Genomic DNA, 12,816 nt, shown 5'->3' on the forward strand with positions numbered 1-12,816 from the left:
GCGAAAATGATTCAATATTGAAAGCTCTTTCGTCACTGGAAAACACGAAAATATTTTTTGAACGTACTGTTTACTATGACTGCATATGCGGTCTTGGATCTGTGTGGAGGACGGTTGAACTTCATTAGTAGAAGGGGTGGGAGTGAAGTACATTAAAAAACTCGGGTACAATAAAAATTGAAGTAAAAATAAAATGATGTCCCTGTACAAGTCCGAAGTGAGTTTCATGTATTTTGTGAACAACTGTAATGCAACGCTGCCCTTACTCGGTAACGACATAAGTAAAATAGAACAGCTATCGCTTTTGCAGTACAATACAAATCCACATGTTGTACTCACCTGTATTAAAGATGTTGTTGAAAATGCTGTCCTCAACCTTAAAAGTTTCGTGGCTCTAAACGCAGAAGCTCTGGAAATTCCGACCTGTCGAGCAAGCTTGCTTGTTGAATTCGAAGGACAGTTTTCCAATGCTTGACTGATAACATCTAATTTCTCTTCCGTCAAAACATTACGGCCTTTCGTGTTTTTTCTGGAATTTAAACTGCCAGTCTCTCTCAATTTAGTTATAAGTCTGTGTATAGTACTACGATATGGGATCTGCACACCAGGGAATTTTGCAGAAAAGAGTCTCTGCACTTCACGCGCGGAATTTGTACAAATGTAGGACTCGTACATAAAGACTTTATGCTCGAGAGAAAATTTAAACGCATCCATAAAACTGTAACTGACAGACGGTCACTCACAATACTGACCATTTATATTATTATTGTTCTTTTTATTTAAAGACTCCTTTGATAGGAAAGTATGACATTTTATGGCTATTTATATACGTACTGATAACATGTATTGTAAGTCTGCGACCGACATATCAATGTTGCCAAATTTTTGTGAATCATATCCCCTTCAGATAGATAATTTTCCCGCTTAAGATCTGAATTTCCCTTCAATATCAAACGTGAAACAAATTAAAATCAGAACGGTATTGTTCTATATTAGTACTTAGGACTTTTATAATACAAAAGGCAAATAATAATTTCAGAATCGCGTGCATGTCTTGATCGCTTAGCCTTTGAACAGCTTTTACTCTTCATATGGAAGCCGATTGGTTCGCGCGGCAGCCATGATGGTGAGTCCTACGTATGACCTACTTCTACTGTTTGGCGGTTCGTTCAATGGTACGTAAAGACACGTGTTTGGAACAAGTTATATTACTATAACCCGTTGGTTTAGAAGCACCGAAGTACGATTCTTATTTAGTTCTGTGGGCTTTCATAATATTATACGACTGTAGCAATAAGTATGTGAATAAAACCTCATGTATTACATACATTTAATAGCCAGTCAAATACCCGCCATTAGTAGAAAAAAATTCCATTGCTGAATAGTTTATAAAACTTAACAAACTGATACAGTCAACAATATAACGAGTTAGTGCACGAGTAGACTAGTCACTGTCCTGATATCTCCATCTCTTTCTGAAGTGTTTCTGCAAAGATTTTCCCTACGCTACCTGGTTTACAGTTATAAAATAACAGTACTATTGTGTTTTAAGTAAGCAATTTCCGAGAGAGAAATATTGTCAGAATTTTTAGTATGAGTTTGTATTAACAATATAATAATTAATATCAACTACAACCGATTAATTTTAATCGACTCGATTATTGGATTAAATATTTTTGATCGATTAATCTTACAACAGATACTGATCGATTAATCGACTAAATCCCACAACACATTATTATTATTATTATTATTATTATTATTATTATTACTATCATCATCATCATCATCATTATCATTTCATGCAATACGAAGATTTGAGGAACGTGTATTAAATACAATCACAGTTATAAATGAAATCGGAGAATAGTTTATTTGTCTTAGCATGGTGTGGGTCCCGCGCCTTGGCGTCGTGGTCTAAGGCATTCTGCCTAGGACTCGCATTACGGAATACGCGCTGGTTCGAGTCCTCATGGGGGAAGAAATTTTCTCATGAAATTTCGGCCAATGTATGGGACCGGTGCCCACCCAGCATCGTGATGCACTTGGGGAGCTACGATAGGTAGCGAAATCCGGTTGCGAATGCCAGCTATAACGGCTGGGGGGATCATCGTGCTAACCATACGATACCTCCATTCTGGTTGGATGATCGTCCACCTCTGCTTCGGCATGTGGACGTGAGGCCAGCAGCCGGCTGGTCGGTCTGGGCCCTTCACGGGCTGTAGCGCCGCGGATTATTATTAGCATGGTGTGGACGATTCTGTTCTTGACGAAAAATAGAAGGCAGTACCACTGCTACAGTGAAATAAACCTTACGTATTATACAGGGTGGAAGTGAAACAACCTTGCAGCTTGAAAGAGACGATAGGATACACGTAAATTAATAGGAAACCTATATTACGTTTTGTGATTAAATGCACGGTTAATTAGAAAATTAAGTTGGAAGTTTCAGCAGTCCGGCAACATCGTCACTAATATACTTTATTCGTGATACAGATGTAAGAGGTCAACGAACTCGGTGAGTCTCCGTACGTAAGCTGCATTCTGTTGAGACGTTGCCACTTGCTCACTTTATGCAGCGGCTTGAATTTGGGGGCTTTTAAAATTAAATTTAAACGAAAACTGTATACGCTATTGAAATACGCCAGAGGGATAAATTATTCTTTATTAGATTTCCTATCGATATGGACAAAAAACACGATATTACTCGAAATAGTTACCGAATAAGAGATTGTTAAACATTTGGGGAAAAAAGAGCTATTCGCTCTGGAAATCTGCAAGGCTATTTCACTTCCATCCTGTATAGTTGTTACTCGAATTCTTATTTTTCTTTTTTTTTTCCTTTCTGATGATGATGGTGATAACGAAAGCAATGATGATGATAATGTTATTGATGTTGATGACAACAATAACAGGAATGAGTCACAACAATGATTATGGTTACGATAACGGTGATGGTGGTGGTGCCGAAAGCATATATTCAAAATGGAACCTCCTGATATTGTAAACAAAATGTAATACTGCTCGTAAATAATACATAATGAAGTCTGGGAGCCATGCGAGATTATTTCAGCACTTCTGATCATTAGGGAGCGAATTTTTATGTGCTAAAAATTTAAATATATTTATTTTCTATGTGCTAAAAAGTATGAAAATATTTGCTAAAAATAAAAAAAAAATATTTTTTTAAATATGACAAAAATACCTTGTTAGCTTGAAAAAAAATGTTACTAGGTAGTCACCAACACACTTGAGTATCAGTTGCTAGTAGTTGGCCGAGAATTGCAGTGAACAACAAAGGTCATCTCCAAATTCTCTATCATAAATGCATGCCGATTATCTCTGAACAACGACTTATACTGTGAAAACGATCTTTCCACATCACAGGACGTCAGACGTGCATATTTAAAGAGAGGAATGTCACAAACACATACACCGTCAATTTCACCTACAGGCACATCCTCCAATACTTGAGCAACTTTACACATTTTTTATATCCACTGTTTTGCCGTGAATGCACACGTGAAGCAGCGGCAATGTGCTTGTTTCCAGGGTTACCTGAGAGCTCTGATCTGCACTTACTGATTTACCACATGGATGGCAAAATAACACTTTTCCGTCGGTAGTAAAAATGTTTTTAAATTCATCTACATATTGCTGTAGACGCGATCATAAACTCGATTTGATTTTAGGCATCTTAAGAAGCTAATATACATACGTCTTAACGTAAAAAAAATGTTTCTAGCTATTGACTGACAATGTCGGAGAAAAGCTTCCTATAGCGACGCCACCACGTCTACACTACGCAGCTTATGTTTATGGTCCGATAAAGGGGAATCACAACAAGATACATTTCCTCACTTCATAGGCATTAGCGAGAGGCGAGAGATTTCTTTAAATTAAATAATGTTTATACCCGAGCTCTTATCCGTTGTGTTTCACGAACAAAGCGTGGAATGAAATCATCTTCAGCAACAATAAACATTCCTAATTATGTGTTGCAAGATCTCTCCTCCTTGTCCATGTTAATTTATTCTCTAATAATAACACTGATATGCTGTCTAGCAGTTCTCAGAACTTGAGGCGATACTATTACGAAAATGGATCACGGATACACCACACAGCGCTTAGAAACACGAAGCAACCAAGAATTCTTAAAAAAGATAACGCATTTCTGAGTGATATAATTGATTTAGTTTTAAAATATTTAAAAGTTCTTGTAAAAAAATATTTAAGTAAAAAACTCCAAGATTTATGTGCTTATAATAGATTTCCTGAAAATAGGTATTTACATAAATTTTTTGTGAAAATGTGTGTTTTTATGTGAAAAAAAATTCGGGTTTTAAACTTGAAACTTGACATTCGGAATTTTTAACTTTGTTAATTGTGTTTTATCACAAGCAAGAAAAATATTTAATTACATAGGAATCCGCTCCTTACTGATCATTAGAGTCAATTAAGTGGTTTAAATTTGACAGTAACCGGAGTCCCATAATACTGTTGGCTCAGTCAGGCAGCCTGGGTTGTTTTTGCTTAGGGTCTGTCCACACTTTCGATATTTTGGCTATATGTTTCTAATAATCTTTGTACCTAATGATCCATACATATAGATACAACATTGATTGTATTACATATTTGTATAAAATGTTTTTTTGTCTCATAACGCACTTCATACAATAAATGTACGGTCTTACTAATAAAAACTCTATATACAGACGTTTAACTGTCTTATACTTATACAATGAGTAGCTCGTTTATAAGTCGTGTGTAAATTCCTTACTAATAATCACTACATACGTCGTGTATAACAGTACAACTGTTACATAGCTACGTCATAGTTTCGTCATTACTTCGTTACGAAAGGTAATAGAATATCTGAGGTTCTCTATTGCATCCGGTAGAGCGCTCTGGTGTGGCGTTTTAAGTATCGATAGTACAACTGGCTCTAATCGATTGCCACACTATATTTTGGTCAAAGAGTATAAGCTATAGCAATATTATTCTAAGTATTCTGTGCTCTTTGGTTTGTTCTTCTATGGTTACAAGGCAACCATCATCATAAAATGACAGTCGATACGAACAGCTGTTAGAGGGCGGCCATTTTTTCTCTATATACAACGCTTAAACAAGGGGTTTCGTATATATAACTACTACAAAGCAATTCCCATTGTATAGTTACAAACTGTTTATACATCCAACGCTTATGCATGGTTTATTAGTAAAGTTTTGTGTCTCAACTCTGCATAAGTGTCGTACAAAAACTATACACGGTTTATTAGTAAGACTGTTAATATATATTTTCAACATATTCATATTTTTAATACGTACCTGAATATCTATTCGATCAAATTCATGGAAGAGCTGTCTATAGAGCAAATTGCGCCGTGTGATGTCGTCATCTGGCGGCAACTGCTTGCGAACCAGTCTTGGGTTTACCCTGTATACCAAAGTGAGAATTCTTTCTGCAACCTTGCGAACTGCTTCTGCTGGGTGATGCAGACCTGATGAGCCAAATTCTGACAACACACGACATGTCAGGCCACTGAAACAAAGATGCTTGTTGTCAAGATTGAAACATGAACCTCAAACCTAAGTCGCATTTTGCTTTACAATTGAAGGCGTTCAGAACCATAGTGGGCCAAGCGCCATTTACTAAAACCGTAGAAAACACGGGTTAAAATGAAGTTATTACCATAATTCAATGGAAACATATAGCAACTAATACAGGGACATCACTTTATTTTTACCAACATTTTTAACATTAACCTGGCCATACTCGGAAACACTGTTACCCCCCTTCCATTACAGGAGTTTGGTGTTACTAGTGCAATATGTAAACAAATCATTTTACTAGCTATAGGAGGAGAGAAAAGTAGTGTATCCATTTATGTTACAAGGAAATACAGTATTACGATTTTCAGTTTGATCATTACTTTTACAGTATTGTATCAAAAAACAGTAGAATAGTAGCAATTTTTTTTCACAAACTCAACTCTTCAGGCGGTTTTTTTTATTTTTTTTTTCTTTTTCAAATGGCTTTTAAGGAACCCGAAGGTTCATTGCCGCCCTCACATAAGCCCGCCAGCGGTCCCTATCCTGTGCAAGATTAATCCAGTCTCTATCATCATACCCCACCTCCCTCAAATCCATTTTAATATTATCCTCCCATCTACGTCTCGGCCTCCCTAAAGGTCTTTTTCCCTCCGGTCTCCCAACTAACACTCTATATGCATTTCTGGATTCGCCCATACGTGCTACATGCCCTGCCCATCTCAAACGTCTGGACTTCAGGCGGTTATATTCATTATATAATGTCCACTTTATTGAGCATATTACTAACCTAATTTATTCCTGAGAATTTTGTGAGCACTTCCGAAGAAACCCCAATTTCTACAGCTAACTTCTTGACCGACTTATTAGGACCTCGCTGCATCCTTTCTCTAGCATATTCTACAGCATCTTCTGTCACCTTTGTTGGCCATCTTACACTTTTCTTCCTTTCTGTACACTCTGTTGCTCTAAATTTATTTACCAGATGAATGACATTTTTACAAAATATTCCGTAATGATATAATCAGGAAATTGTGAAAACAACTGTTGTTCACATTCGGTTATATTGTAATTCTAGTTTCCATCATCGTCCTTCATACCTACAAACAGTGAAACAAAACTCTTGTTTAAATAATGCTGTTAAGAACCGCACCATGTTATAGGGTACCGTACTTTCGGTAACTCTAATCTTCACTTGTGCTCAGTCCACACAGATAAATTCAGTTATGCTACACACGATACCTGTGTCAAAATAAACTTCAATAATATAAGCTCTTTCTTCTATGGAAAGTTCAACATATTTCTGAAACACACTGTACTCTGTACGGTTTATTTCACTGCTAGCAACAGCGGCCGTAAGTTTGTTTGACTGACGTTAGCAAGGACATCAGTAAAAGGGGTGGGAGTCAAGTACATTCAGAAACGCAGGTACAATAAAAATTGAAGTAAAAATAAAATGATGTCCCTGTATAAGGGCTATTCCATATTATGAAATCGATCAGTAAAAAACCTCGCATTTTTTTAATACTCTAATTTTTTCCCTATTTATACAACGTGCTGAGGAGAGTGCATTTTCAAAAATATACTATCGAAAGTCAAACGGTTTTCGTATTTTTGAGCGACAAATTTAGCGTATTTCATAAAAACAAACCTCTTTCAGCGCTCAGAACTCTGGAACCATTTACTGCAGAACATTGAACGAGAGCTCATTTTGAAGCTGACATTTGGTAGGTTATGTTAAGAAGTAATCCTTATTTTTATTGTACACAGAGAGACAGATAATCTGATTTTACTTACTTTTAGGCTTTTTGCCCATTTGAAAAATGTAAAAAAATATTGAGAAAAAACCTTGCATTATTAAGAAGGATTCGGCATTGTTTGCTTAGTGGTACGGCAATAAGTTTCGAAGGTATTAAATAAATTATTTTCACACGCCTAGGCTTGAATGGCGCAGTACCGCACGAACTAGCCGAGAGATGAAGATAAGCGAGCGTTGGGCGTCATTTTACTCCTGTGTTCATGGAAACTTGTGATAAAGCTAGTCCAGCTATGCGCTACTAGACGAAACATCACGTGTTTATGTCTCCTGCCCTTGCTTGCCTAGGCTAGCTCCAGCCTCACAGTCAGCTGGTTAGTTCAAGCGCGTACTATTTATTTTCTTTATTTGATTTTTCAATACTTTCTTATCAACATACCACAAGTAAAAAAATATGTGTTTATTTGTACTTTTAATGCGGAATATAACTACATCTTTTTAAAATATTGTTTCCTAGGCAAAGACGTCTTAATAAGGTAAAATCTAAATTTCTCCATTTCCATAAAAAGAAAGAAAATCTGTTTATGCTCGACCATGCCGAAATGTAGTAATTATACACCTGGTAGCAGTCCTTTAATGCATGTCATTAAAGTACACCTATTCATTAAAGTTCAGGTTTTCAATTATTCTCGGATATGCAATCGAAAGGCAAGAGCGAAACGTCACGGAGGCTGGAAATCCAATACTGTCGCAGAAGGTTATGTTCTGTTACTATAATAATTAGCGTTTATTGTAAGTAATATTCAAATAAATTCAATTTGTCATTTCGTTTTTTAATTCTAAATCAATTTCCAGGTTATATCAAAATTAGTTCATGTTATTCTTGACATTACATCAAGGTCAATGACATTATTGTTTCTCGGAAAAAATCAATACTTTCGCGTCTGCGCACATCTCACAATATACGAGCTATGCACAAGGTCACTTCCGATCTTCAGTCAGATACAAATAAAATGAATACTTCTGAATAATTTCAAGTTAGAAATATGGTCGAGCATAGAAAGTCGTATGAAACTTGCCTATAATGGTAATTAAGACGCTCGTATGAAAATTATGAAACTCGCTTGCGCTTGTTTCATAAACAAACATACTTGCGTCTTAATTGCTATCATTATAGGCTCGTTGCATAATGTACTATTATATGTCAATATAAACTTTAATTTCTCAGCATCAAAATAAAGCATGATTTTTATCATTGGGTGAAAGGGTTTCGGAGCCATATCAGTTTAAAGTTGCTAATTTTATGAAAATACGATAAATTTAAATATTTTTAATTTAAACACTATGAAGTTCTGGTACCTCAAACTTTGCACAAAGCAATGTATCACAGTTCTCTACGTATAAAAAAAGTTTCATTGTATTTAGAAATTGTAAGGTCAATTTTCTCTATATTTCGGTCGATTTGAGATGGAATAGCTCATAAAGTATACACATTCAAACTAAATGATATCTCAATCTTCATTAAACAATGTATTCACTTAACTTTAACTCTTGATTTCTCCGTTTTTAATAAATGGCGCTTGGCCCACTATGGCTCTGAACCCTTCAATTGTAATATTGTGAAGAGAAATAGACTTTTTTCTTATTTAAGTATTTTGTAGATTTATTTTCACCTACATAACAACGCGAAATCTGAACTGAATGAAAAGTAAAATTAATTAGAATGAAGAACAAAGTCTGTTAGAATGACAGCTGTCAGTCTAAAGGGCTGCAACTCCACTCACATGCTGGTCTCTTTAAATTATTCCAGAGGGGCTTTAAATTGTCAGGGCCAAAATAAGCACAGATTTGGATAACTAAAACATTATTTTATTTTTTTAAGCTAAAAAATTTCCATTTTTAATGTTTTTTTTTTTTTTTTCACCGGTCCATAGATTTAAAATACACTTGGTTTGCTCAGGTACTCTCTGTTTGTAAATGCCGGCGAAATTTTGTCACTTCATAAATTCATTTTTATTATATTTTTTATAATGACATACTTACTTACTTACTGGCTTTTAAGGAACCCGGAGGTTCATTGCCGCCCTCACATAAGCCCGCCATTGGTCCCTATCCTGAGCAAGATTAATCCATTCTCCATCATATCCTACCTCCCTCAAATCCATTTTAATATTACCTTCCCATCTACGTCTCGGCCTCCCCAAAGGTCTTTTTCCCTCCGGTCTCCCAACTAACACTCTATATGCATTTCTGGATTCGCCCATACGTGCTACATGCCCTGTCCATCTCAAACGTCTGGATTTAATGTTCCTAATTATGTCCGGTGAAGAATACAATGCGTGCAGTTCTGTGTTGTGTAACTTTCTCCATTCTCCTGCAACTTCATCCCCTTTTTAATTTTTTTAAGAAGGTTATTTTACGATGCTGTATCAACATCTGAGGTTATTTAGCGTCTGAATGATATGAAGGTGATAATGACGGTGAAATGAGTCCGGGGTCCAGCACCGAAAGTTACCCAGCATTTGCTCATACTGGGTTGAGGGAAAACCCCGGAAAAAACCTCAACCAGGTAACTTGCCCCGATCGGGAATCGAACCCGGGCCACCTGGTTTCGCAGCCAGACGCGCTAGCCTTTACTCCACAGGTGTGGACTCATCCCTCTTAGCCCCAAATATTTTCCTAAGAACCTTATTCTCAGACACTCTTAACCTATGTTCCTCTCTCAAAGTGAGAGTCCAAGTTTCACAACCATAAAGAACAACCGGTGATATAACTGTTTTATAAATTCCAACTTTCACGTTTTTTGACAGCAGACTGGATGATAACAGCTTCTCAACCGAATAATAACACGCATTTCCCATATTTATTCTGTGTTTAATTTCCTCCCGATTATCATTTATATTTGTTACTGTTGCTCCCAGATATTTGAACTTCTCCACCTCTTCAAAAGATAAATTTCCAATTTTTATATTTCCATTTCGTGCAATATTTTGGTCACGAGACATAATCATATACTTTGTCTTTTCGGGGTTTACTTCCAAACCTATCTCTTTACTTGCTTCCAGTAAAATTCCCGTGTTCGTAATGAAATAAGAAATGAAATTTAAGTTTTGAAATTCACTTGCGAACTATTAACTCTCGGACAACCAGGAGTCCGCGGATCACAGTTTAAGAATTGCTGCTGTAGAGCATCCCCTAATTCTTGTGTAATCATACTGAATCACCCTGTATAAACGTCTGGATATGTCTGAACAATATCTTTCTTCTCTGAAACGCTTACCTCTGCTTCTCAGTGGAGATACCTTGATTGAGCACAAGTTGTTCGACCATCTCTAGTCGACTCAGAGCTAGTCTAGGGTGCGTGCTGCTTGTGAGAGGTCGGCTTAGGTGAACGGGAATTAAATGCAGATCCCTGCAACAGAAGTGTACATCAAATCAACGTTTTGGTGAAGGTAACATTAGTGAAATAGAATTTTAATAAGTCAATTAATATTTTATTATATTAGAGTACTTTAATTTCTTCTAATCTTTATGTTGTTGTTTTCTAATGCCAGCCGTTTGACAATAAAGTCATTTGACCTCTTGCACTCCAATATTTTTCAAAGATATTATCATGACTAGCCACTGAAGCACAGATTTTGAGGTGTTCCGAATCCATTTCTTGGTTTGAGTTGCACAATGGGCAGTTAGGGGACTGATATATTCCAATTCTATGCAGGTGTTTGGCCAAACAATCATGGCCTGTTGCCAATCTAAATGCAGCTACAGACGATTTTCGTGGTAAATCGGGAATTAACTGTGGATTTTGGTGCAGAGAGTTCCATTTTTTCCCTTGGGACTGAGTTATCAATCTAATCTTTATATACTTTCTTCTAATCGTGTAATAGTCAATTAAATCTCACTCGAGTTTTGATTTTATCTAGATAAATAAAAACTTCTAGTGAGATTACTGTAGATAAATTTAAAATTCTGTAGTGTAAGTACAATTTTTTGATATGACATGTACTGCATAATTCTTTTTCTTTTTTTTTTCTTTTTCTTTTTTTTCCGAATATCAAGCCGAAAAAAAAATAGTACTATCGTCCGCCCTAAGGTATTCATGTAATTATCTTTGACATGGAAATCGGTAATTTTGGCCCTTGGTCTTAAAAATTGTACTGACTCATTCACAATGAAAATTAAACATAACGTAAGCGGTAACTTAAAAATGTAAACGTTGCGATAAAATAAGAACATTCACGATGGAAACATAAAAATAACCGCAAAGATACTTGGTAACCATGGAAACATAACAACGACGCCATTTCCTCATATTCTGTCGTATACTGCAGCGCTCCACGATTGTGTTCTGTTTGCAAATCACGTAAGCATAAGCACGAAATAGATATTATTTTAATGTACCGAAGTACATATGATATTTCCATGCAGATATTCTGCGTCATCATACGATGAAAGAGTAATGGAACGGAGAAAAACTCTCTCCGGCACCGGGATTTGAACCCGGGTTTTCAGCTCTACGTGCTGATGCTTTATCCACTAAGCCACACCGTTCCATTACTCTTTCATCGTATGATGACGCAGAATATCTGCATGGAAATATCATATGTACTTCGGTACATTAAAATAATATATATGATATGCGTAAATCACTTCGTGATTTAAGACGGTGCTTATTCTGTCGGATCCCGGCCAACTAGTCACTCATAACGAGTGCACCTCAGCACATGTGTGGACTTCGGTCCTACGTTCATAGACATCTATGACGTAGTGCAGAGGGCGGCCACTAGAGGGAACTCATGAGTTGGAACTTAAACTGAGACGATTCTGTCCGACACCGAGATTGGTATCCGGTGTGGCTTAATGGATAAAGCATCAGCACGTAGAGCTGAAAACCCGGGTTCAAATCCCGGTGCCGGAGAGAATTTTTCTCCATTCCATTACTCTTTCATCGTATGATGACGCAGAATATCTGCATGGAAATATCATATGTAGGCCTACTTCGGTACATTAATATATATGTGTAATAGTCAATTAAATCTCACTCGAGTTTTGATTTTGCCTAGATAAATAAAAACTTCTAGTGAGATTACTGTAGATAAATTTAAAATTCTGTAGTGTAAGTACAATTTTTTGATATGACATGTACTGCATAAATTTTTTTTTTTGCGAATATAAAGCAGAAAAAAATAGTACTATCGTCCACCCTAAGGTATTCATGTAATTATCTTTGACATGGAAATCGGTAATTTTGGCCCTTGGTCTTAAAAATTGTACTGACTCATTCACAATTAAAATTAAACATAACGTAAGCGGTAACTTAAAAATGTAAACGTTGCGATAAAATAAGAACATTCACGATGGAAACATAAAAATAACCGCAAAGATACTTGGTAACCATGGAAACATAACAACGACGCCATTTCCTCATATTCTGTCGTATATTGCAGCGCTCCACGATTGTGTTCTGTTTGCAAATCACGTAAGCATAAGCACGAAATAGATATTATTTT

At 36.3% G+C, this 12,816-nt stretch overlaps 1 protein-coding gene across 3 annotated transcripts in view; it reads right to left on the reverse strand.

The window, feature by feature from the left end:
- The window catches only part of LOC138695774 (centrosomal protein of 104 kDa), a 181,544-nt gene that overhangs the window by 34,288 nt on the left and 134,440 nt on the right, over window positions 1–12,816 (reverse strand). For all 3 annotated transcript variants that reach the window (XM_069819960.1, XM_069819959.1, XM_069819958.1), the window contains exons 11-12: window positions 10,587–10,718; window positions 5,329–5,542 (exon numbers count right to left, since the gene is read on the reverse strand). In XM_069819960.1, coding sequence (XP_069676061.1) covers window positions 5,329–5,542; window positions 10,587–10,718 — 346 coding nt within the window. The remainder of the gene's footprint in view (window positions 1–5,328; window positions 5,543–10,586; window positions 10,719–12,816) is intronic.

This window comes from Periplaneta americana, chromosome 3 (genome assembly GCF_040183065.1).
Source record: "Periplaneta americana isolate PAMFEO1 chromosome 3, P.americana_PAMFEO1_priV1, whole genome shotgun sequence".
In the NCBI taxonomy this organism is placed as follows: domain Eukaryota; kingdom Metazoa; phylum Arthropoda; class Insecta; order Blattodea; family Blattidae; genus Periplaneta; species Periplaneta americana.